General features: G+C 44.9%; 1 protein-coding gene across 5 annotated transcripts in view; it reads right to left on the bottom strand.

Annotated features, from left to right (window-relative positions):
• Nucleotides 1-26,543, bottom strand: part of DSP (desmoplakin) — a 99,030-nt gene that overhangs the window by 34,480 nt on the left and 38,007 nt on the right. The window contains exons 2-3 of one of the 5 annotated variants that reach the window (XM_067751945.1): nt 10,373-10,533; nt 10,212-10,281 (exon numbers count right to left, since the gene is read on the bottom strand). The exons of 1 other annotated variant lie outside the window; for it this stretch is intronic. Coding sequence is in view for 2 of the 4 variants with exons in the window: in XM_067751944.1 (XP_067608045.1) it covers nt 7,491-7,684 (194 nt within the window). In the remaining 2 variants the exon portion in view is untranslated. Of the gene's footprint in view, nt 1-7,376; nt 7,401-7,490; nt 8,105-10,211; nt 10,282-10,372; nt 10,534-26,543 lie in introns of those variants that run through there. 3 more of the 5 variants (XM_067751944.1, XM_067751948.1, XM_067751947.1) reach the window with 3 other exon arrangements.

The following is a 26,543-nucleotide window of genomic DNA, read 5'->3' as shown; positions in this document are numbered from 1 at the left end:
TTATGAAAGTCATTTTATAATCATCTATTCTGTTCATTAGACACTTGGCCGGTGCCACGTAACTCTGGATTTATTTTTGTATATACACTGGGTTGGCCAAACAGTTCGTAAGAGTCTATGGAAAAACCAGAAGGAACTTTTTGGCCAACCCAATACTTTCTCTCCCATTGGGTTCCTTCTTTCCTTCCTTCCTCTTTCCTTTGCCCCTTCTCTCTCTCTCTCCCCCACTCTCTCTCTCTTCTTTTGGTTCATTCCATCAACATAAGGTCCTGGATGTGTGCCGGAAATTATGTCTCACGTGTATTCGGATTCATGGAATAATGACCTTGGAAAAAGTCAATGAAGACTTGATGGAAATGATGATAATTATGTAATGCATTACTACTGATCTTAAAACTTATTTGCATTCATATTGATCTAAAACCTATCTGCTGAGCTCCTTACAATGTTTCAAACATGTTCCATACGTTATTTTGAGTTTCTTTAAAAGATCTTAAGTAAAAAGAAAAACATCCATGGAGTTTGTAAAAAAAAAAAAATTTACATCTTCATTTAAGGACAATACCCTACCTCCAAGACTCACTAAACACATCAGTGGAAATGTCACGTATCAGAAGTTACACACCAAGTGCTTCCGCCTCCACAGAGTTTTCCTGGCACATCTCTGCCCTCCTTCTGAACGAATTATTTACACACCTGTCTGCCCACACCTGGAGAGCAAAGTCTCACACCTTAGTCACTTTCGGCTCCTACGTGCACCTAACAGCACAGAGTTCCTCACCCAGAAGGTCCTTAACGTATGTTTGTTTGGTTTAGGAAAGTAGAAGAAAAACAAAGGCAAATCGAAGACTGATATGAAGATATTACTACTCATTACCCTGATTTCCAAAGCTCAATCAGGTAGCGCATCTACTGCACCCCAATTCCCCACCAATAGTGGGAAAAAAAGGGGGGGCTTCCCTGGTGGCGCAGTGGTTGAGAGTCCGCCAGCCGATGCAGGGGACACGGTTCGTGCCCCGGTCTGGGAAGATCCCACATGCCGCGGAGCGGCTGGGCCCGTGAGCCATGGCCGCTGAGCCTGCGCGTCCGGAGCCGGTGCTCCGCAACGGGAGAGGCCACAGCAGTGAGAGGCCCGCGTACCGCCAAAAAAAAAAAAAAGTTTTCTCTATCAATTTTAGGAAGAAGGCCTCCTCTGGACCTTCATCTTGTCCTCACCCAGGAGCTTTGGAAGCGGTACTCTAATAAAAGTTCCACTGCCTTTCCATGTTTGCTATTTTCACAGTTTTTGGTGGCTTGGGTGGGGGCCGGGGAGGGCAACCTGATCACAGATCATTAACTTCATAAAGAGTTTGGGGTCCACCCCGTTCTCAGCCACTTCTGGCTGGACAGCCTGTGACTCGGAGCAAGTTAGTAGACTCGCGGGGCCTAGGGTTTCTGCAGGAACCCAGTCACCTCTCGGGGCTGGCCTGATGTTGAGAGAAGCAGCCAGTGAGGTCTGTAAAGCCCGGCAGAAACTAAATCCTCGCTGAGAGATCGTTCGTACAGGGGAAGCTGCTGTTGTGATATGATTCTTAGATTTTGCTTTTATTTTTCATTTTGTGTTTTTCACCCCAGTTCATGATTTTGCAGTTCACCCAGTTCACAATTTTAAGGATATCCTGCAAGCACACTGGAGGTGGAGTGAGAAGTGAAAAAAAGGAAAGAAGAAGAAATGATGATTGGGTATTAAGTGTGAGGCATTTGAGACTTTCTCAGGTAATTTTTAATTCCTAAAATTATCTACGAAACCTAAAAAAAAGTTTGAGACAATTCAAAGACAGAGATACATTTTAACTCCGTGAAAGACATCTTTTTGAAGGGATTAGAAAATTCAGAAAAAGATGCTTTCCTTTCCTTTATTAAATGGGGATGAATATTTGACCCTTACAAATTCAAGGCCAAAACAGGGATTTCTGTTTTGAATTCCTTCCCTATGTGAAAACTTACATTCATTCTGATGCCTAAAAAAAATCGTTTACAAGTTATCTGGTTATCCACCAAGAGGCCAACTCCTTTTTAATTTTTTTCAGGTACCTTACGATATTACGTTTGCATGTCACACATTTGAATTCCAGGCAAAAAACTCAGACCTACGGCCTGCAGCCTCTCACTCTGGTGTCCTCATTTTCATGAAATGCAGACTTCACATTCCTGAGGTCTCTGAAGGTCCTGGACCCTCCTCCTAGCCCAAGGTGCTGGTGGTAAGGTGCACGTGATGGGACTGCCCTGGCATTTTATGGCATGCTGAGGCTTGGGGTCCGTGGGGCAGTGGCTTCAACATCAGAACCACCCCTGCCCATTTTCCCAGGAGGGCCAGAGGGAGCCGGAGAAAAAGCAAAGGGCGGGGCAGCAGGGCCCCAGGCACCAAGGCCTCGGGACTGAGGCGCTTCTTCCAGAACCTTTGAAAAGTCTGGAAAGACTGGCTGGCTGAGGGCTGAGTTAACACTCCCCGAGACACACCCAAGCCCTCCTCAGCTCCACCCAAAGATGTTAGCGTGGAGGCATCAGCACTTTTTTGTCTTTCCCAAGACATTTCAGGCGCCTGGACGACAATGAAATTACGCCCATGTTTACAGAAAAGATTAACTACTTGCTGGAAGCTGCTCTGTAGATGTGCCTGACATTCAGCAGGCTTAACGCAGCATCCCACTGTCCTTCATTCCTCAGCAGATGGAAACTCTACAGGAGTGTGAATGCAAGAACACAATGGCTATGAAATATTTCCCAGGAATGCAACAATTTAAAAAGAAGTAAAAACTCCTATTGGATAGAAGAGTTTACAAGAAGAGGTGAATTCTAATAACTAAAGTTAGATCTTTTCTTGCACCATCGTGGTATACTGGATTCAAATGCAGCTCAATTACTAACTTAGCTGCTTGACCTAAGCCAAGTCATCTAACTCTTTTAACCTCAGTTTCCCCACCTGTGAAATGGGAATTTTGTTGTGAGGCTTGAGATAACAATATACTTGGCACATGGAGGGTGTTGGCCAGGCAATGGTAACTATTATTAACCACTAGATCTGATGTTTGTATAAAATATATAACCTACTCAAACTTAGTCACTATGTAAGTGTTACTACTGCCATATATTAAGCTACACTGAATCTTACTTTGCCATCGTTTCCCAGAAAAATATTTGGAATAACCATTCTGAGTCAGCCAACTCTAAGCCTGTTTTCTCACTCTCCCTTGCCTCTCTGATCCAGTTCTGAGCTGAAGCTGTCACTCCATCACATCTACCTCCTGTCCCACTGCCACCAACCTCGACCAGACTTTCACCTCCCTCCTTCACTGGTATAACTGCTTCCTTAAGGCAACCCCTCCCACACACTGCTGGCCACAGCAACAATCCTATGGCTTCCTGCGTCGGTCTTATCTCTCTGCTCCTTCAAAGGAGACCTTCACTGGCTCGGATGAGACCTGCAAGGGTTCCCCTGTGCCTAACCCTAACCCACCACCGTGATTCGAGATCTCCCAGGTTCTGGCCCCAGCCCGTCCTTCCTCCTTCCGTCTCACTGTTTCCCCACTTAAGCGAATGCTCCAAAAGGAGACCACTCTCTAGGCCTTGAAGTTGCACCTGCTTTTCCACTTCTCACACTTTTCTCATGCTCTTCTCTCCTCCAGGTGCACTCTCTGCCCACTCTCTTTACCAAATGAAATTCTCCAAAGTCCAAGTCAACACCACTTCTTTTATAATAAAGTCTTACTGGTGCCGCCACTACAGATGTTATCTTGTCCCCTTACGAAGCCTCTGAGTCGTGGGCACCGCTCCTGTGCATTACCCGTTTGTATTATAGTACTCATGTACTTATCTTCCTCTAAAGAGCATCTGCTCCCTTCCAGAAGTCTCTGTATTTTCACCTTTGAATCTCCCCGACATCTAACACACAGCAGATGCTCAGGAAATATTGGCTGAATGAATGAATGAATACATGGACTTGAGGTACTTTCATCCTGTAAGTACAGGGCTGTCCAGTCTCATACACAAGTACATGGTCTAAACGCACAGGATGCCAGAGGGCAGAGGGAGGAGCCCCTGATTCTCATGCCAGCTCGGCCATGGTGGACTCCGGGACTTGGGGCAAGTCTTAATTTGTCTCTAAAGTGGAAAAGTGAGGTTTCTGTCCTCCTCAGGACCCCCTTCCACTCTAAAATTAAATGTAAATGCGCCTGTTTAACTTCATGCTGAGAAACAGGCTTCTTTTAAAAGGTAGTTTAAAGCAAACTTTAAAATAGGTATCAGATAGTGATCACACATATTCCGCTTTGGAAATCAAGAGTTCTGGAGAAATGTAAGCATTACCATTTTATGCACATATTTCTGAAGCTTAGTGACTGTATTTGGTTTGTAAGCCTCCTACGAATTCCACACTTTGATCAGCGGAAGATCTAACTGGGGGACTTTGTCACTTGGCCACCAAATTTCACTACAGATTTGTAATTTCTTTTAACTACAGGAATAAGACCAGTGTAATTCTGCCATCATTGAAAACAATATAGCATCTCATACAAGAAAAATCCAAAGTTTAAATTTTCAAAAATAAACATCTTAAATTATCAAGCATGAAACATGTACCAAACTTTAAAATATCAAGAAAAGCAGCGGAAGAAGGTAAATAAAGTCGTTGCAGATCCCATGCAGGGTAAAACAAAGACACAAAAGACAGGTGGGGGAACGAGGGATAATCAGAGTGAGAAATATCCGGTCCTAAACAGTGACAAGTGTTACTAAATAAAGGACAAAGGCAAGAGGCTGTAAAGTCACTTTCAAAGGAAAAATAAGATTTGGGCTCTGTACACACTCAAATTAGCTTATTTAGGGAAGGGCTAAATGCACACATTGATCATTAAAAAAAATCACCAATCTGATTCAGCCAATAAAGTGGGAGTTTTAGAAATAAAGGAGTTTAGATGCAACCAGTCGTTTTCATACTGGTTTTTTAGGGGTTTTTTTTTTTTTTTTTTTTTTGGTTTTGTCGCTTTAAAAACAAAACACCTCTATTTAGAAAAACTTTCGGTCAGAAAAGTGCTTTTAAAATCCTTCATCATCATTCACTTAGCAGAGGGCAGTCGAGTCAGAGCTGCCATCCTGCTTCTGCCAAGTGCGTGCCAGGGCCAAACAAATCCTTCCACACAAGACGCTAAAAACCCTAGGAAAACAGGTGCGGTGCGGACACCGACCCTCTCCAGTCAGTCGTCCTTATTTTAAAATGCAGACCTCAGCGTTTGCGGGCTACTGTGTATTGTGACAACGCTTCGTTTCTAAGGGCAAGTAGCACAAGCGCAGGCCGGGACAGGCCTGGGGAAACTCCAGTACCTGGATCCAGAAAGAACGCCGGCCACATGCTGACTCAAGCCCCCAGCCTGCCGCCCCGCGGCCCTTGGCAGCTCGACAGCAACGCGCAGAAAAACAACCTCCCTCCGAGTTAGGTCACTTTTCACTAGAGTCTCTTTCCCCTTCCCGGGGAGATGTTAAAACTTGACAGGTTTATCAACAGCCTTTAGGTTGGAAAAACCGAACACAAGAAATGATGCTATACTAGGAGAAAACATCAAGCCTCGCCCAAATTTAACGTTCGGTGAAGCATCCTTATAAACCGGGTATCTTTATGCAGGTCATTAACCCAGATATTAATTACAAATTTACTTCTACAAGAAGTCAAGGGAGTGAAATATTCCATTAACAGCCATGTTTATTGTCAACTTAAAACATAGGGACGCTAAGATAACAGAAGCATATTCAAAAAAAAAAAAGGAACAAAAAAACCAAAAAAACCACCTGGTTCATAAATGCAGGAAAGAAGCAACCTTGCAAATTCTAACTTGGATTTAAATGTGTGGATTCAAAAGCATGTGCTTTCCAAATACTGCAAGACTGGGAGGGAAAAGTAAAGTTTCAGATTTAAATGGTTGGCCAACTTTTCAAACAAACTTAAAAACCAAAGTGTAAACGAGCAAAAATTTCTCCCCAGTCTCCCTAATGGTTTGGCGTATTTTTTCCTGGAAACCCCCAGGTGCATTTTGTTCATTAAAGAAAGAGCTCCAAGATTGAGACAATTCTTTGCTAGCTCAAAAAGAGAAAATAAATTTTCAAAGTGCTCCGGGAAGATAAAGAAATGAATAAATCGAAGCAGAAAGCAGGTTGCAAGTCGAGTAGTCCGTCCCGGCCCCCAAAACTGCTGGCAAAACAAAAAACCCCTGGAGTGTATTCAGTTTGCTCCTCCCCAGCCTAAGGCCACAAGGCTAGGTCGACAAAGTTCTGGAACTCAGGCCTCTTCCCCCGAAGCCCTACAAGGGAAGGACTTGCAGGGGGCGGGAAAGGGGGGTGAGAGCCGCAAAATTCTCACGGCTCACGTGGGAGAGTCCGGCTCCGGGGACCGGGTAAATGTACGTTCATTATCTTTCTCCACCCGCACCCGATTGACCTCCCTCTCCCCAACCTGGGTTTCCCGGATGATTCTGAGAGGCAGACCCCGCCCTCTTCCCAGGGCGCCCCCAGCATCGCGGGCCGGCCGGGATGGTACGCGGAGCCTCCCCGCCACGGGCCCCTGCCCGCGCTATCCCGCTCAGAGCGCAAGACCCTGCGCCCGCGCTCTGCCACCGAGACACTGAGGCTGTTCCTCGGATGCTTTTTAAAAACCGGGAAACAAAGGGCGCAGGCGCGGGGCCACAGGTGTGCTCGCTGGCGGGGGCTGCCGCGCGGCTGATCCGGGCTGGGGGGACAGGCAGCCGCTCCCGCCGGGAAACTTGGTTTGGGTAGCAGGCGAGGCCGAGGCGGGGCCTTCTCGACCCGCAACCCCGAGCTACCGGGACGCGCAGCCTCTGCACAAAAGCCCCCGGGTGGCCGGGCAGCCCAGGCGCCGCTGCGGACGTGGTCTCGGGGTGACTACGAGCTTGCGATGAGCCACTAGCCAAAGCCGAGAGCCACGTCCACGCCGGCCACCCGACAGGCCGGAGGCCCCGCTCCCCTCGCTGTTTTACTTTTGGTTACAGTTCGAGAGATTGGGTTTAGTGGTCGCAGCCACGCCCGCCTGACCTCCCACCTGAGGCCCGGGACAAAGGCGAGGCCTCGCTGGGGACAGTCCCGGATACAGCCGGGACCCCCGCCGTCCGCCGCGCCCTGCCTGCACTCTCGCTGGCTGGCCTTGGGCCCCGGCACGCAGGAAGCGAGAAGGGGGGCCCGAGTCCCCGCCGGCAGCGAAGGAGACGCTCCTCTGCGGGTTGGCGCACATGCCCACCCGGTCTGCGCGGTGCGCCGGGACACTCGGTCTTGCCCCAGCGCGAACAGGAAATGCGTGCATGACCTCGGACAAAGAGACTGTCCCCTTTCTGGACCTGAGCTTCCTCGTCGGTCAGAGGTCGACGGTCCGTCCCGGTCCCAGGGTGCTAGGGGAGTGTAGAGACCCCGGCCCACGCACACCGCGCGCTCCGGGTCGGCCCGGTACCCACCAGTAGCCGTCCGAGTTCTGGTCGGTGACCGTGCAGCGCCGGGAGTAGTACATCCTGCTGGTGCCCCCACCACCGCTGCTGCCGCCCCCGCCCCCGCCGCCGGTCATCTCGTAGCGCAGGTCGGGGCCGGACTCGGCGCGGGTCATGTGGCCCAGCGTGTTGATCCGCGGGCTGGAGCCTCCGTTGCAGCTCATGTTGGCTGGCACTCGGAGCGCCGCTCAGCGCCGAGGCGGACGCGAGGGCGGGCCGGCTCGGAGAGAGCGAGGGGCTCCCAGGAGAGGCCCAAACCGGGGACTGGGCTGGGGGCGCAGAAGGATCGCGAGGACGCGCCTCTCCACCGCGGCCGTTCTGGACACTGCGAGCGCGGCACGGCGGGCGGGCGTCGGGCGTCGGGCGCCGGGGACAGCGACGGGCCGGGAGTGGAAGCGGGAGCGAGGGCTGCGGCTCTCAGGGCGGCGAGGACGCAGAGGAGCAGGGCCGTGGCGGGGTGGTGGTGTTGGTCGGCTGGGGCTCGAGTCTCCTCCCCGCTGGCACCCGACGCTGCCGAAGCCACACCTGGCCGGTTTCTTCCCAGGGCGGGGTGCGGCCGCCGCGCCTCCCCGCCCCATCGGGTGTCACCGACTCGCACCGGCCCGCGGCTCCGCCCTCCGCGCCGGGGCCTGAGTAACATGCAAGGGGCGGAGGCCCGGCACCCGCGCGCTCCCAGCGCGCGGCCGGCCGAGGGGTGGACATGCGCTGGCCGGGGCGTGCGCTCCGCGCGTCGCCGCCGTAGCCAGGAAAGCAGGGCCCCAGCTTTTGAGGATTTCTACGGCCCCCGGATGGAAATAGGCTAAAAAATAAGTCATTCGATTGGACAGTTACTTATTAAACTTTTACTTCTGCTTATCCCTGAAAACGGTGCCAGCCAAGCTTTGGCTACGAACAGTTGAGGAGAGAATGCTTAGATGATGAGGTTTTGTTCGGAGACTCTTTTTGAATTTTCTTTTATTCCAGTAATTCAGAAGATTGCCTCAGAAGCATGTTTTCCGACGTGTAAAACGATTTTTACCCAGAACCACCGCTTTCTGGAGAAGTCTTCACCGTAAATAACTAATTTCTTTAGCATGAAGATAAAGAGGAATCCACTACAGTCAGTTCCCATAGGGTACCATGAAACTATAAATCGCAGTGTCTTTTATTTTGCCTGGTGATGGTCAGTCATTTTAAACGAGAAATGGCAAAGACTTCCACCCCAGACCGCTTCCAAATTTTATTTAAAAAACTTGGGGGCTTCCCTGGTGGCGCAGTGGTTGGGAGTCCGGCTGCCGATGCGGGCGACGCGGGTTCGTGCCCCGGTCCGGGAGGATCCCGCGTGTCGCGGAGCGGCTGGGCCCGCGCGTCCGGAGCCTGTGCTCCGCGGCGGGAGGGGCCGCGGCGGTGAGAGGCCCGCGTACCAAAAAAACAAAAACAACAAAAAAACCTTGGGACCACTCCTCTCTTGCGTGCCCCTGAGCAGCTTCTCCCCCGACCCATCCCTTTTGAAACAGCTTTTCCCACAAGTCAGTGGTGGTGGCCTTCCTGGGACTTCAGTCTACCTGAGAGCAGCAGAGAACCCTGAACAGAGATCATCCACTGGGTACAGTTGAGTAACTCAGAGCCAGAACATTCCAGCCACCTGATCGAGGGCCCCTCCCAATTAGTGGCTGCCTGCGAACAACACCGCAGTCTCTGTGACTCGGGTTTAGATCCAGACCCAGTCACAACATCCATAAAAAGCTGTTTCTATAATTTGGAAAAACTGTTCAATTACTCTTTAATAAACACCATTTAAAGATCTTTATAATAAACATTTGTCATCTCCCTAAACAATGACAGTTAACTCACTTTCTTATAAAGTATATTTCTGAAATGTTTATAAACTGAAAAGAACAAAAATCAAACTATATTTGCATGTTGTAAAGGGAGGGGAGGGAGTTCTCTAAAAGGTCCCAGATTATAGCACCCCAAGTTACACCTCAAATTTTAGGCAGAAATCTTTAACAAAATGTCTTTTTCTCTACAATGGTCCACAGAGTTGACCAGCCTAAATCCAAGGAGTCAAAGATACCATGAGATGAAAGTTTGCCACTGTTAGCACTCAATAATTCCCATCATTTTCTCAGTTTCCTCTTCTGGTAAAGGCTAATGTGATAAAGTGTTCAAATGATTTCACAAACACTGATGTACAGACAAGAGTGGTGTTTCTTCTGAAATTGAATCAATGGCTGGAAGTCAGCATCTGCACAAATGGCCCAGATATACACGGGTCGGTGGAGGGGAAGCCTTTTGGGGTGTCAGTCCATAATATACAAAATACTTCTATGCACCTCCTTTGTTCAGCAAGTAGTTATAACCTCCTATACAGAAGGACCAATGCTAGACTTTGGAATATACACAGAATGTCCTTGAAAACATAGTAAAACTTCAATTTTAAAAATTCAGGAATTCCTTCAGTCCAATAATGTGTAAATAGAAGGTCATACAATTGCACAGTAGAATCCTCCTTAAACACAGCACACGTCTATGAGCCACCTCCCAGTGGTGGCGAAAGCTGTGCTCAGCCAATGGGTCCCTCTGAGAGCTCCCACTGGGTAGTCAGGAGCCCAGGCACTCACAGACCTAAACATCACCCAGACCCGCAGAGCTGTTTACAAAACAGGGGTAGAGGTGAAGAGCACAGCCCACCGTTCCTTCCCGGCCTACCTTACTGCTTCCTGTTCTTAAGATGTTCCCAAGAAGGCGACCGACTTCCAGCTAGCCAAACATGCCGGGTCTGGGAAGACGACGACTTTCATTTACCTTTCTCTAAGGAAGACAGGAGGATGAAATAAAAGATCGACATGACAGATGGGATCCAGACATACACGCATTCGTTGTCTAAATTGACTGTCTCACAAGCGGCCCCCAGTGAAGGCTGGGGATCAGAAGACCATCCTCTGACATGAGTGCTGCAGTTTACTTGGGAAGAGCTCCATCTCCTCAGGCGCTAGATGGAAATGATACTTGTCCTGCCAACTTTGCAGACCTACAGTGAGGATCAAGTCAGATAAAATATGTGAACATTCCTGAAGCATATAAAGCAATGGCGCCACTCATTAAACCGAAAGCTCTTTGCTGGGTGTGAAATGTTTAGCTCTAGTGCTTCTCTTTACCCCACCTGTGACTCGGTATAACTCCCCCTTGGAGACATTTAACATTCATTCAAGCAGTTATTAAGCATCTACTGTGTCACACAGCAGGCTCACTGCTGGTCACTCTCTGTAGGATATCTGTGGGAAAACAAATAATTGCAATATAATGTTAGGTCTGCTGTTATAAAGGTAGGTCTTCAGAGTCGTGGGGCACAGCAGAGGGGTTGAAAAGTAGCTTTTTTCTTACAACGAGGTTTATACAGTTTAGAGTCCACGGTCTGGCAAAGTCCTCGCTAGCTGCCCTAAGGTCAGCTATTTTTTCCCTACCACTTGTAGATACCTACCCTTGTCCTTTTAGAGACACATCACTGACAAGTCACTTTCTCTCTGGCTGGACTTAAAAATGACCTTGCAGTGAGGAAAGAGGCATCAGTTGTACCCTGAACATAGTTTTTAAATGAAACAGAGCACCTTGATTTCAGTGAGATTAAGAAGAATCATTTACTTGCTCAGAATCCTATGGGAAATCTCTCCTCTTTGTTGGTAAATGATAATGCTTTACCATAGAAAAGATGTACAGCCCGTGAGCTAAAATACCTGTTCTGCCGGCCAGGGAAGCAGTATTTTTTTTTCTTTTACCTTTTTATCTTTGGCTTCACCGTGCAGCTTGCGGGATCTTAGTTCCCCGACTAAGGGATCGAACACAGGCCCCAGCAGTGAAAGCGCCGAGTTCTAACCACTGGACTGCCAGGGAATTTCCAGGGAAGTAGTATTTTAACAAATTAGAACTACAGACACTAGGATTGGAATTGTAAAAATAAATAAATATATATATTTTTTACTTCCTTATTTTTCCATTTGTATGAATAAATTAGAATCTTCCAGAAATCATAAAATCTGTGTTCTCAATATTATAAAAATACGATTGATCTCTCCTAAAGTTGTTGAAACTATTCAAAGCTTTGAATGAAGAAAGCAGTTTCATAAACCACAGAAATTCCATTTCAGAAATGGGAAAGTGTTTGTGAAATATATACATTAGCCCAGAACTCTCTTTATTTTCCTTGGTTCAAGCGTCCTTCAGGGACAGAAGAATTTCTGTTTGTAGTAGTTTTTCGTTTTTGCCAGAGAAGGGTGATTAACTTTTCAGAAATTGAATAGCTGAAAGAAACATCTCAAATACATTTTCTGTTTCTGTACTGATGAGTTGTCCCATTGTTTTGGCACAGATAATATCCAATAAATCATGCTATCCTTTGTGGGGTTTTTAAAAATTTTTTTAAATCTGGGGTGGTTAGTTGTTTGGGGTTTTTTTTCTTTTTTTAAATATATTTATTTATTTATTTTTGGCTGTGTTGGGTGTTCGCTGCTGTGCATGGGCTTTCTCTACTTGCGGCGAGTGGGGGCTACTCTTCGTTGCAGTGCACAGTCTTCTCATTGCGGTGGCTTCTCATTGCAGAGCACGCGCGGGCTCTAGGTGCGCGGGCTTCAGTAGTTGTGGCACGTGGGCTCAGTACTTGTGGCTTGCGGGTTCTAGAGCACAGGCTCAGCAGTTGTGGCGCACGGGCTTAGTTGCTCCGCGGCATGTGGGATCTTCCCGGACCAGGGCTCGAACCCGTGTCCCCTGCATTGGCAGGTGGATTCTCAACCACTGCGCCACCAGGGAAGCCCTGTGGTGTTTTGTTTTGTTTTTTAATAGACTTTAAAAAATTTTTTAAATTTATTTTTGGCTGCGTTGGGTCTTCGTTGCTGCGTGCAGGCTTTCTCTAGTTGCCGCGAGCAGGGACTGCCGTTGGTTGAGGTGCGCTGGCTTCTCATTGTGGTGGCTTCTCTTTGTTGCAGAGCACGGGCTGTAGACCATGGGCTTCAGTAGCTGCAGTGCGTGGGCTCAGTAGTTGTGGCGCACGGGCTTAGTTGCTCCATGGCATGTGGGATCTTCCCGGACCAGGGCTCGAACATGTGCACTGGCAGGCAGATTCTTAACCACTGCACTACCAGGGAAGTCCATCCTTTGTGTTTTGAGTATGTTTTTTTTGACTACATTTAATTGGATAACATAGATATTGGAGATTCATCTATACTTTCCTGCCAGATCTTTTTCATTAAGAGCCCAAGTTTGCAAGATAGGGAGGCTGGAAGTTAAGGGCGTGGATGATGGCATGCACAGGTATGGGCTACACAGAAGACACCTACACTCTTAGCCAAGTGACTTCTAACCCACCAAGCTAAACAATAACTCACCTTAATTTTGTTGGGCAACCACACAGTCACTGAATAGCCAAATAAGCTAGCCTTTAAAATATACTCTCAAAGGAGTTTTTTAAGCTTATGCTTGTGAGGGACTGTCATTGTGAGTAGATTGTCCTTCTACCACGTTGGGATTGGAACACGTACTCAGGGTTTACATTACTGCTGGTAAACCCTGTTATCAGCCAATACCACATGGATGTATATTGTGCTAAGAGCTCCATGAAGAAAATTATGAATTGCTATTCAGCCTTTACCAAAAGAATTAAAAATAGGTATTCCATAAAGAATTTCAGAAACGAAAGCTGCCTTCAAGAACTTTTATACGAATTGTTTTCAAAACATTGAGAGTCTTGGAACTCCTTCTACCAATGAAACCCAGTAGCTAAAACAGATCATGGTGGGGGGCAGGGGGCAGACTGGTTGTACCCTGCTGGGAGCCCAGGACCCACCCACTGCACCTGGGCTCTGGAGCATTTCCCTGACGGAAGAGCCGTATAAACCAAAAGCCACATTTTAATAAAAGAAAATAGCGAGTCCCAGAAAGGTTAAGAAACTTCCCTGAGTTAATGATTGGTATTAATTTGAAACCAAGAAACTATCTGATCAATTGTTATTTTCCTACACTAGACACATAGGATGTCTGGAAACACAGTGACTATAAAGTAATCAGCATGCTTTGCAGAAGGTACATCAAAAAAACTACTCTTATTATTTTTTGTTTGTTTGTTTGTTTGTTTTGCGGTACGCGGGCCTCTCACTGTTGTGGCCTCTCCCGTTGCGGAGCACAGGCTCCGGACGCGCAGGCTCAGCGGCCATGGCTCACGGGCGCAGCCGCTCCGCGGCATGTGGGATCCTCCCGGACCGGGGCACAAACCCGTGTACCCTGCATCGGCAGGCAGACTCTCAACCACGGCGCCACCAGGGAAGCCCTGTTTGTTTTTTTAAAAAGGCTTTTTGAAACTAGCAAGGGGCAGATGCTGGAGGTTTCCATACATGCGATCCACCCCTCTTCTAGAATTTTCACATTAATGGCAAACAGCAGCCCCTGTGGATGGGTAACAAGTGGGCGAGGGCGAGGCAGGGCTGGAGGGGGGAGCAATCCTTCATGGAAGGCAGCTACAACCATCACCAAACGGTGTTTAGGAAAACAGTCCTGCCCCAAAGGGTGCAGGCAAGTCCTTGTAGGGTCTTCCCAGCAATCCTTCCTTAGCCCCAGCTTCCCTTTAGCAAGAGCTGGGTTCAAGAAAAAGTCATGCAAAATCAAGAGGAGAGTATAGAGGATTGTTTCTTCTGCTGTAAATCAATGCCCTTGACAACAAATCTAACTTGATTTGATATGTGTGTGTGTGTATTTTTAATGATTTGTAGTATTTAAACTGAAACATTTAAACCTTGCTGACATCAGCCAGAAACGTTTCACATTCAGGACAAAGTTATAGCACAGTTCCGAAGCAGTTTCAGCAAACCTTGAAGCCGTTCTGTCTTGCAGAGGTGGGTGTGGAGAGCTACACTTTATTCTCTATTCTCGTTAGACCTGCCTGACGGCCCCTGGGAGTTGTGACTGCTTAGCAGTTTGGCTCCAGGCAGAATCTAGGACAGCATCTGCAGTCCTTTCCCACCCAGGCACTCAGAAGAGGTGCCAGCTGTCATCTCTAAACAAGCTTTTATTTTTCTTTACTGAATAAGGAATAAAAAAATTTAAGGATTTAAAACTGGAATTACTGTGTTCTTAAAACAAAAATCAGCATTCCTATTTAATGTATCCCTGAGAAAAAATGTAATACACAAGAGGAGGGTTTTTAAACCTCTTTTTTAACTACAGAGGGACTTGGCTTATAAGAGGGACTTAATATTAAATACATATTACCATAAAAGGGGAAATGGACAGTAACACAAATAGTAGGGGACTTTAACACCCCACTTTCACCAGTGGACAGATCATCCAAAATGAAAATAAATAAGGAAACACAAGCTTTACATGACACATGAAACAAGATGGACTTAAGTGCTATTTATAGGACACTCCATCCAAAAACAACAGAATACACATTTTTCTCAAGTGCTCATGGAACATTCTCCAGGATAGATCATACCTTGGGTCACAAATCAAGCCTTAGTAAACTTAAGAAATTTGAAATTGTATTGAGTACATTTTCCAACCACAATGCTATGAGACTAGGTATCAATTACAGGAAAAAAACTGTAAAAAATACAAACGCATGAAGGCTAAACAATACACTACTAAATAACCAAGAGATCACTGAAGAAGTCAAAGAGGAAATCAAAAAATACCTAGAAACAAATGACAATGAAAACACGACGACCCAAAACCTATGGGATGCAGCAAAAGCAGTTCTAAGAAGGAAGTTTATAGCAATACAATCCTACCTCAAGAAACAAGAAACATCTCAAATAAACAATCTAAACTTAACCTAAAGCAATTAGAGAAAGAAGAACAAAAAAACCCAAAGTCAGCAGAAGGAAAGAAATCATAAAGATCAGATCAGAAATAAATGAAAAAGAAATGAAGGAAACAATAGCAAAGATCAATAAAACTAAAAGCTGGTTCTTTGAGAAGATAAACAAAATGGATAAACCACTAGCCAGACTCATCAAGAAAAACATGGAAAAGACTAAAATCAAATAGAATTAGAAATGAAAAAGGAGAAGTAACAACTGACACTACAGAAATACAAAGGATCATGAGAGATTACTATAAGCAACTATATGCCAATAAAATGGACAACCTGGAAGAAATGGACAAATTCTTAGAAAAGCACAACCTTCCGAGACTGAACCAGGAAGAAATAGAAAATATAAACAGACCAATCACAAGCACTGAAATTGAAACTGTGATTAAAAATCTTCCAACAGGGCTTCCCTGGTGGCACAGTGGTTGAGAGTCCATCTGCTGATGCAGGGGACACGGGTTTGTGCCCCAGTCCGGGAAGATCCCACATGCCACGGAGCGGCTGGGCCCGTGAGCCATGGCTGCTGGGCCTGCACGTCCGGAGCCTGTGCTCTGCAACAGGAGAGGCCACAGCAGTGAGAGGCCCGTGTACCGCAAAAAAAAAAAAAATCATCCAACAAACAAAAGCCCAGGACCACATGGCTTCACAGGCGAATTCTATCAAACATTTCGAGAAGAGCTAACACCTAACCTTCTCAAACTCTTCCAAAATATAGCAGAGGGAGGAACACTCCCAAACACTTTCTACAAGGCCACCATCACCATGATACCAAAACCAGAAAAGGATGTCACAAAGAAAGAAAACTACAGGCCAATATCACTGATGAACATAGATGCAAAAATCCTCAACAAAATACTAGCACACAGAATCCAGCAGCACATTAAAAGGATAATATACCATGACCAAGTGGGGTGTAACCCAGGAATGCAAGGATGCTTTGATATATGCAAATCAGGCTTCCCTGGTGGCGCAGTGGTTGAGAGTCCACCTGCCGATGCAGGGTTCGTGCCCCGGTCCAGGAAGATCCCACATGCCGTGGAGCGGCTAGGCCTGTGAGCCATGGCTGCTGAGCCTGCGCGTCCAAAGCCTGTGCTCTGCCATGGGAGAGGCCCGCGTACCGCAAAAAAAAAAAAAAAAAAAAAAAAAAATATATATATATATATATATGCAAATCAATCAATGTGATAAACCATATTAGCAAACTGAAGGATAAAAACCATATGATCATCTCAATAGATGCAGAAAAAGCTTTTGACAAAATTCAACACCCATTTACGATAAAAAAATACTCTCCAGAAAGTAGGCATAGAGGGAACTTACCTCAACATAATGAAGGCCATATATGACAAACCCACAGCCAACATCGTTCTCAATGGTGAAAAACTGAAACCATTTCCTCTAAGATCAGGAACAAGAGAAGGTTTCTTACTCTCACCACTATTATTCAACATAGTTTTGGCAGTTTTAGCCACAGCAATCAGAGAAGAAAAATAAATTAAAGGAATCCAAATCAGAAAAGAAGAAGTAAAACTGTCACTGTTTGCAGATGACATGATACTATACGTAGAGAATCCTAAAGATGCTACCAGAAAAATACTAGAGCTAATCGATGAATTTGGTAAAGTAGCAGTATACAAAATTAATGCACAGAAATCTCTTGCATTCCTATACACTAATGATGAAAAATCAGAAAGATAAATTAAGGAAACACTCGCATTTACCATTGCAACAAAAAGAATAAAATAGGGCTTCCCTGGTGGCGCAGTGGTTGAGAGTCTGCCTGCCTTTGCAGGGGACCCGGGTTCGTGCCCCGGTCCGGGAAGATCCCACATGCCATGGAGCGGCTGGGCCCGTGAGCCATGGCCGCTGAGCCTGCACGTCTGGAGCCTGTGCTCCACAACGGGAGAGGCCACAGCAGTGAGAGGCCCGCGTACGCAAAAAAAAAAAAAAAGAATAAAATACCTAGGAATAAACCTACCTAAGGAGACAAAAGACATGTATGCAGAAAATTATAAGACACTGATGAAAGAAATTAAAGATGATACAAACAGATGGAGAGACATACCATGTTCTTGGATTGGAAGAATCAACATTGTGAAAATGACTCTACTACCCAAAGCAATCTACAGATTCAATGCAATTCCTATCAAACTACCAACGGAATTTTTCGCAGAACTAAAACAAAAAATTTCACAATTTGTATGGAAACACAAAAGACCCCAAATAGCCAAAGCAATCTTAAGAAAGAAAAACAGAGCTGGAGGAATCAGGCTCCCTGACTTTAGACCATACTACAAAGCTACAGTAATCAAGACAGTGTGGTAGTGGCACAAAAACAGACATATAGATCAATGGAACAGGATAGAAAGCCCAGAGATAAATCCACACACATATGGTCATCTTATCTTTGATAAAGGAGGGAAGAATATACAATGGAGAAAAGACAGCCTCTTCAATAAGTGGTGCTGGGAAAACTGGACAGCTACATGTAAAAGAATGAAATTAGAACACTCCCTAACACCATACACAAAAATAAACTCAAAATGGATTAAAGACCTAAATTTAAGGCCAGACACAATCAAACTCTTAGAGGAAAACATAGGCAGAACACTCTATGACATAAATCACAGCAAGATCCTTTTTGACCCACCTCCTAGTGAAAGGAAATAAAAACAAAAATAAGCAAATGGGACCTAATGAAACTTAAAAGCTTTTGCACAGCCAAGGAAACCATAAACAAGACGAAAAGACAACCCTCAGAATGGGAGAAAATATTTGCAAATGAAGCAACTGACAAAGGATTAATCTCCAAAATATACAAGCAACTCTTGCAGCTCAATATCAAAAAAACAAACAACCCAATCCAAAAACGGGCAGAAGCCCTAAACAGACATTTCTCCAAAGAAGATATACAAATTGCCAACAAACACATGAAAGGATGCTCAACATCATTAATCATTAGAGAAATGCAAATCAAAACTACAATGAGAGGGGCTTCCCTGGTGGCGCAGTAGATGAGAGTCTGCCTGCCGATGCAGGGGACACGGGTTCATGCCCTGGTCTGGGAAGATCCCACATGCTGCGGAGCGGCTGGGCCCGTGAGCCATGGTCGCTGAGCCTGTGCGTCAGGAGCCTGTGTTCTGCAACGGGAGAGGCCACAACAGTGAGAGGCCCACGTACCGCAAAAAAAAAAAAAAAAAAGAAAAAGAAAAACAAAGTACAGTGAGGTATCACCTCACACCAGTCAGAATGGCCATCATCAAAAAATCTACAAACAGTAAATGCTGGAGAGGGTGTGAAGAAAAGGGAACCCTCTTGCACTGTTGGTGGGAATGCAAATTGATACAACCACTATGGAGAACAGTACGGAGGTTCCTTAAAAAACTAAAAATAGAACTAACATATGACCCAGCGATGCCACTACTGGGTGTACACCCTGAGAAAACCATAATTCAAAAAGAGTCATGTACCCCAATGTTCATTGCAGCACTATTTACAATAGCCAGGACATGGAAGCAACCTAAGTGTCCATCATTGGATGAATGAGTAAAGAAGATGTGGCACAAATATACAGTGGAATATTACTCAGCCATAAAAAGAAACAAAATTGACTTATTTGTACTGAGGTGGATGGACCTAGAGTCTGTCATACAGAGTGAAGTAAGTCGGAAAGAGGAAAACAAATACCGTATGCTAACACATATATATGGAATCTAAAAAAAAAATAAAAGGTTCTGAAGAATCTAGGGGCAGGACACAGACATAGAGAATGAACTTGAGGACACGGGGAGGGGGAAGTGTAACCTGGGATGAAGTGAGAGAGTGGCATGGACATATATACACTACCAAATGTAAAATAGATAGCTAGTGGGAAGCAGCCGCATAGCACAGGGAGATCAGCTCCGTGCTTTGTGACCACCTAGAGGGGTGGGATAGGGAGTGTGGGAGGGAGACGCAAGAGGGAGGGGATATGGGGATATATGTATATGTATAGCTGATTCACTTTGTTATACAGCAGAAACTAACACCACTGTAAAGCAATTATACTCCAATAAAGATGTTTAAATAAATAAGACAAAAAAATACATCTTGATCTCAGAATTATCATTAAAGATAAATGTTGGGGCTTCCCTGGTGGCGCAGTGGTTGAGAGTCCGCCTGCCAATGCAGGGGACACGGGTCTGTGCCCCGGTCCGGGAGGATCCCGTATGCCGCGGAGCGGCTGGGCCCGTGAGCCATGGCCGCTGAGCCTGCGCGTCCGGAGCCTGTGCTCCGCAACGGGAGAGGCCACAACAGTGAGAGGCCCGCGTACCGCAAAAAAAAAAAAAAAAGATAAATGTTAAAAACATGGCTGTGTAAATCTAAAATTTTTAGACATTTAAAGAAAATGGGTGTGTTTACATAGACAGAAGGCAAAATGAAAAGTTAAAAAAGGCAATTTTTAAGCCATATATATATATATATATATATATATATAGTATGGTCAGTTGTTTTATATTAAAAGTTATGTGTTATAAGAGACATACTATCTAAGGCATAGATGTTATCAATGAAGACCTATTTTTTAGTATATACATTTCTAATAATAGTTCTTTTAAATAGAGCTATGCAATTCTTAAAGAAAAGGATAGCTTTTGTACCTAGTTTTGAAAATGAGATCCCTAACACCTGAATGTTAAAAATCTGATATTTATCAGTATGAGAAAGGTAATTATAATCCAGTTCATTTGTACAGGAACTGACAAGGTTTTACTTTTTAATTGTGAAAAAATACACATAACGTAAAATTGACTCTTTAAACTGTTTTTAAGTGTACGGTTCAGTGGCATTAAGTACATTCACAAAGTTGTGCAACTATCACCACCACCCATCTCCAGAACTTTTCTATCATCTCAAACAGAGACTGTACCCATTAAAGACTAACAAATCTCTCCCCCTACCCACCCTCAGCCCCTGGGAACTTCTACTATCTGTCTCTATAAATGTGACTATTCTAGGTACCATATATAAGTGGAATCACACAGTATTTGTTATTTTGTATTTGGCTTGTTTCACTGAGCATCATGTCTTTAAGGTTCATCCATGTTGTAGCATGTGACAGAATTTCATTCTTTTTTTAAGGCTGAATAATATTCCACAGTATATCCACTGCACATTTTGTTTATCCACTCATCAGTTGATGATGGACATTTGGGTTGCTTCCACCTTTTGGACATGGTGAATAATGCTGCTGTGTTGTTTTTTTTAAGAAGTAAAATTATTATAGACTTTTCCTTTAGAACTTCCGCTCCCCCCAGAGTTAATAACTGTCTTTTTTTTTTTTGCTTTTGCTTAGTTGTTGGTAATTATCATTAATTTATTCCCAAACTCTTCCTGAGTTGAGTAAATCTCTTCACAACACAAACATTCTTATCAGGTATTCTATAAGTTTCATCTGCTTGAAGATATCCCTCCTGGTCGGGGGATGAGGGTGGGTGAAATGGGTGAAGGGTGTTACAAGATATAATCTTCTAGTTATAAAATAAATAAGTCATGGTGGTGGAATGCACAGCTTGGTGACTATAGTTAGTAATCCTGTATTGTATATTTGAATGTTGCTAACAAAAACAGACATAATAGATCAATGGAACAGAATAGAGAGCCCAGAAGTAAACCCACACATTTACAGTCAACTAATCTTCGACAAAGCAGGCAAGAATATATGACGGAGAAAAGACAGTCTCTTCAGCAAGTGGTATTAGAAAAGCTGGACAGCCTTCTGTAAATCAGTGAAGTTAGAACACACCCTCACACCATGCACAAAAATAAACTCAAAGTGGTTTAAAGAATTAAATATAAGACATGACACCATAAAACTCCTAGAAGAGTTTCTAGGAGGCAAAACATTCTCTGTCATAAATCATAGCAATATTTTCTTAGAGCAGTCTCCCAAGGCAAAAGAAATAAAAGCAAAAATAAACAAATGGGACCCAATCAAACTTAAAAGCTTTTGCACAGCAAAGGAAACCACAAACAGAACAAAAAGACAATCTACAGAATGGGAGAAAATATTTCCAAATGATGTGACTGACAAGGGGTTAATTTCCAAAGTATACAAACAGCTTATACAACTCAATATCAAAAAACCCAAGCAACCTATTCAAAAAATGGGCAGAAGACATACATATGGCCAACAGGCACATTAAAAGATGCTAAGCATCACTAGTTATTAGAGAAATGCAAATCAAAACTACAATGAGGTATCACCTCACACCAGTCAGAACGGCCAAAAATTTACAAACAATAAATGTTGCTGGAGAGGGTGTGGAGAAAATGGAGCCCTCCTGCACTGTTGGTGGGAATGTAAATTGGTGCAACCACTATGGAAAGCAGTATGGCGGTTCCTTAAAAAACTAAAAATAGAGTTATCTCATTATCCAGCAATCCCACTCCTGGGCATATATCCAGGAAAGAAAAACATATAATTCGAAAAGAGACATGCATGAGCCCCAGTGTTTAGCAGCGCTATTTAAAATAGCCAAGACATGGAAGCAAACTAAATGTCCATCAACAGATGAGTGGATAAAAGATGTGGTACATACATACAATGGAATATTGTTCAGCCATAAAAAAGAATGAAATACTGCCATTTGCAGCAACTTGGATGGACCTAGAGATTATCATACTGATTAAAGTAAGTCAGAGAAAGATAAATATCATATGATATCACTTATATGTGGAATCTAAAAAATAATACAGGGACTTCCCTGGTGGCGCAGTGGTTAAGAATCCGCCTGCCAATGCAGGGGACACGGGTTCGATCTCTGGTCTGAGAAGATCCCACATGCCGCAGAGCAACTAAGCCTGTGCGCGACAACTACTGAGCCCGTGCTCTAGAGCCTGCAAGCCACAACTACTTAGCCCATGCACTTAGAGCCTGTGCTCCTCAACAAGAGAAGTCATTGCAATGAGAAGCCCGTGCACCGCAACAAAGAGTAGCCCCCGCTCGCCGCAACTAGAGAAAGCCTGCGGGTAGGAAAGAAAACCCAGCGCAGCCAAAAATAAATAAATAAATGAATTAATTAATTAAAAAGAGAGAACTACAAAATATTTTTTTTAAATACAAATGAATTTATTTACAAAACTGAAACAGACTCACAGACATAGAAAAAAACTTATGGTTACCAAAGGGGAAGGAGGGGAATAAATTAGGAGTATGGGATTAACAGATACATACTACTATATATAAAATAAACAACAGGATTTACTATATAGCACAGGGAGCTACATTCATTATCTTATAATAACCTATAATCAAAAAGAATCTGAAAAACACACACATATATATAAAACTGAATCATATTGCTCTACACCTGAAACTAACACAGTATTGTAAATCAACTATACTTCAATTAGAAAAAAAAGGTGCTAAAAGTAAATCAAAATTCTTCATCACAAGAAGAAACTTTTTTTTTTTTTTTTTTGCGGTACGTGGGCCTTTCACTGCTGCGGCCTCTCCCGTTGCGGAGCACAGGCTCCGGACGCGCAGGCTCAGCGGCCATGGCTCACAGGCCCAGCCACTCCGCGGCATGTGGGATCTTCCCGGACCGGGGCACGAACCCGTGTCCCCTGCATCAGCAGGCGGACTCTCAACCGCTGCGCCACCAGGGAAGCCCAAGAAGAAAAATTTTTAACTAGGCACAACCACCTATTGTGATCATTTCACAGTATATACAAATATCGAATCATTATGTTGTATGCCTGAAAATAATATAAAGTTATATGTCAATTTTACCTCAAAAATATATTAATTTTTTAAAAAAAGATATTGCAGCCTCAAAAAGAGAGAAAGAAAGAAAGAAATAAAGAGAAAGAGAGAGAGAGGGAGGGAGGGAGGAAGGAAGGAAGGAAAAAAGGGGGAAAGGGAGAAAGAAATCCTCCCTAGAATCTTCTGACTTGCTCTAATCTGAGCCCATTGCTCTCCAGACCTGTTTCTCCACTGTTGATGTGGAAGTTTCCTCCATCTTCCCACTAAGGGTTCCCGTTGCCTGTTGAGTGTTGGTTGGACATTGTCTTCTGTTTGTGGAGTTGCCATTGAGAGGTCAAAAGCCACTCTGGTTCTTTGTACATTTTATGAAACCTTCAGTAATCAGGATGTTCTATCATTTCTAGAACATAAAACTTGTGGAGGAGAGGGTTCAACCTAAACACCCTTCTTGCTTGGTCCCCAGTGCAGGAGAAAACAAGTATATTAGGGGTGGCAGAGAGTTCCTGTGGTAGATCAGCAGTCAGTAAACATGGCTGTTATGGGAAGAAAAGGAAAGTGGGTTGTTTTTTTTTAATTGAATAAATATGGTAAATGAATGAATGAATTGCCCTTAAGAATAGGAGAAAGGAAGTCCCCTTTCTTCCCTCCCTCCCTCCCTCCCTCCTTCCTTCCTTCCTTCCTTCTTTCTTTCTTTCTCTCTCTCTCTCTCCCCCTCTCCCTCTCTCTCTCTCTCCCTCCCTCCCTCCCTCTCTCCCTTCCTCCCTCCCTCCCTCTCTCCCTTCCTCCCTCCCTCCCTCCCTCTCTCTCTCTCTCTCCCCCTCTCCCTCTCTCTCTCTCTCCCTCCCTCCCTCTCTCCCTCTCTCTCCTTCCCTCCCTCTCCCTCCCTCCCTCCCTCCCTCTCTCTCTCTCTCTCTCTCTCTCTCTCTCTCTCCCTCTCCCTCTCTCTCTCTCTCATCTGTAGCCCTTTCCACAAATGGTTCCTTCATCTGGAAGAATAATTTCCCCCACAGACAGTCAGACCTCTTTCCTGAAAATGAAACACACACAGGCAGCCTGCTCTGGCGGCACCTCCCAGGCTCCACCTGCTTCCTCCTAGTCAAGTGAAAGCGGAGTGACAAGGGGAGGTCCACCAGGCCAGCCCAGGTGACAGAGGAGGAGTGGCCACATCTGGCTCCATCCCACCAGGCTTCAACTGTGCTCTCCACTGCTGGGGGAACCGTCCAGCTCCTTCCTCCATCTCTCTCAGTCTGTCGGCCCTGTGTCCCACCCCCAATGGGCTCCCACGGCACCTCATCCAATTCACCTTTCTCCTTGCAACTTCAGCAATTTAGCTGCTCAGTTCAGTTTCACATTTCTTGGATTAATCCATTTCTGCTACCCACCCTAATCTAACCACTATTTATCTTGCCAAGTCGCCAAGAGAAAAAAACCCAGCCTAGACCTCAAATCACCTTTACTCCTTGTCTCCATTGATGCCACATGCTCCACACTCCTTGGGGATCCAACCCTCCAACTTCAGCATGTCTCCTCTCCAGCTAAACATTCACCTGCCATGATTTTTTTTAATTAATTAATTAATTAAGTTTTGGCTGCGTTGGGTCTTCATTGCTGCGCGCGGGCTTTCTCTAGTTGCGGCGAGCCGGGGCTACTCTTCATTGGGGTGCACGGGCTTCTCATTGCAGTGGCTTCTCTTGTTATGGAGCACAGGCTCAGTAGTCGTGGCACGTGGGCTCAGGAGTTGTGGCACACAGGTGTAGCTGCTCCGTGGCATGTGGGATCTTCCCGGAGCAGGGCTCGAACCCATGTCTCCTTCATTGGCAGGTGGATTCTTAACCACTGCGCCACCAGGGAAGTCCATGCCATGACTTTTAAAATGTCATCTTGTATATTTCAAAATCGTCAGTATGCGTGGTGGTAAATGGTTTACATGACCACATTAAGAATTCATAGAGAATAGAGAAGACACTGCGACAGCTATGCCCTCCTTAATCATTCCTTTATCTCTCTTTATTTCCTTGGTTGTTATACTCGTCAGGGACTTGACCATGTCCTGCTTAGAATGAATTGTCCCGTCCCTTTCTCAGCTCCACACCACACGCCAGCACCAGACTAACCTTTGGAAAGGTTCTCTCCTCATATCATTCACCATCTCAAAATCTCACTGACTCCCCACTGGCAGCTCCCCAGCCTGGCATCCAAAGCCCTCCACAACTGTGTCCCAATCTACCCTCTACTCACACTAGGCTTTCCTGCCTCTGTACTTTTGATCCACGCCCCTCCCCCCAATGCAACACTCTCCCACCTTCTCCGTATATCTGCTAGATTCACCTTAAGCCTTGCTTCTCCGTGAGACCCTCCCAGGTCACCAAAGCCCATGGTTCATTTCTTAAATTCATCCAACCATCTATCCATCCTTCCTTCCATCTTTTCATTCAGCCAATATTTTTTTTAGTACCTATTATGAGTCAGGCATTGTGCTGAGTTCTGGGGAAGCATAAATAAATGTCATGCTTTCCGTGCTGATGGGATTGACAGTCCACCATTTAGTTTGCACACACCTTGTACCAGATGTAGTACAAGGCATTTAAAACACGTTGTTATAAATTATCTTCACAGTAACACTGTGAGGGAGGCATTAAATTACTGATTTTATTGACAGTAGAACAGAGGCTCAGTGGGGTCAGGTTATCTGTCCATGGTTACTCCGACGGTAATTAGCAGCGTCTGTAACAGCCTGCCCTGATGCCCGGGCTCCTGGGTGACACTCCTTCTCACCTCTTCCCCCACCTCTTTCTCTTTCCCCTCTTCCCACTCTTTCCTCTGAGTTCAAAGCATTTGGTAATTGATCAAATACTGTATCTTTTCTCTTTGCATTTTCTTAACTTTAATTTTTTGTGTGCTTATATTTCCCCAATTAGATTTGTAAATGTCGAGAGACAGAGTAAGTTGGAAAAGGATGCTGTTAAGAATATTGCGACTTTTACAGAAAAGGATTCATATATTCCAGTTGTAACAGCTTTGTAATGTCAACACCTCAATATTTTATGCAGCTAGAAGGAAGTCATTCATGAGTTAAACATAGATCACTAACACTTTCAAACAGTGACCTCCAAACTTTTAAATTATGAGGACCACTTCATTATTAAAAATTGCAAATCTGCTCATAAACAAAGTTATGCTTCTTTTAGCAACCGATGGAGGAAAGAACGTAGTGACAAACACTGCCGTGCATTTAACGATACTTTGAAACAAATTTGTACTTTATGAACCACAAGCACATATTCCTACTTTTGAAAAATAGTAGATGTAGGTGTAAAACATGATGTATGTGGTTATAGATGATGCAAAACCATGACGAAACTCTTCACCTCCTCAGGCATGCACGTCCCAAAGACTAGAAACCACTGATCTACGAGTTTGCTGACCCTGAGCTGAG

The sequence above is a fragment of the Pseudorca crassidens genome, chromosome 10 (genome assembly GCF_039906515.1).
Source record: "Pseudorca crassidens isolate mPseCra1 chromosome 10, mPseCra1.hap1, whole genome shotgun sequence".
Lineage (NCBI taxonomy): Eukaryota > Metazoa > Chordata > Mammalia > Artiodactyla > Delphinidae > Pseudorca > Pseudorca crassidens.
Note: the sequence above shows the minus strand (reverse complement) of the source record. Positions and strands in the feature narration are given on the sequence as shown.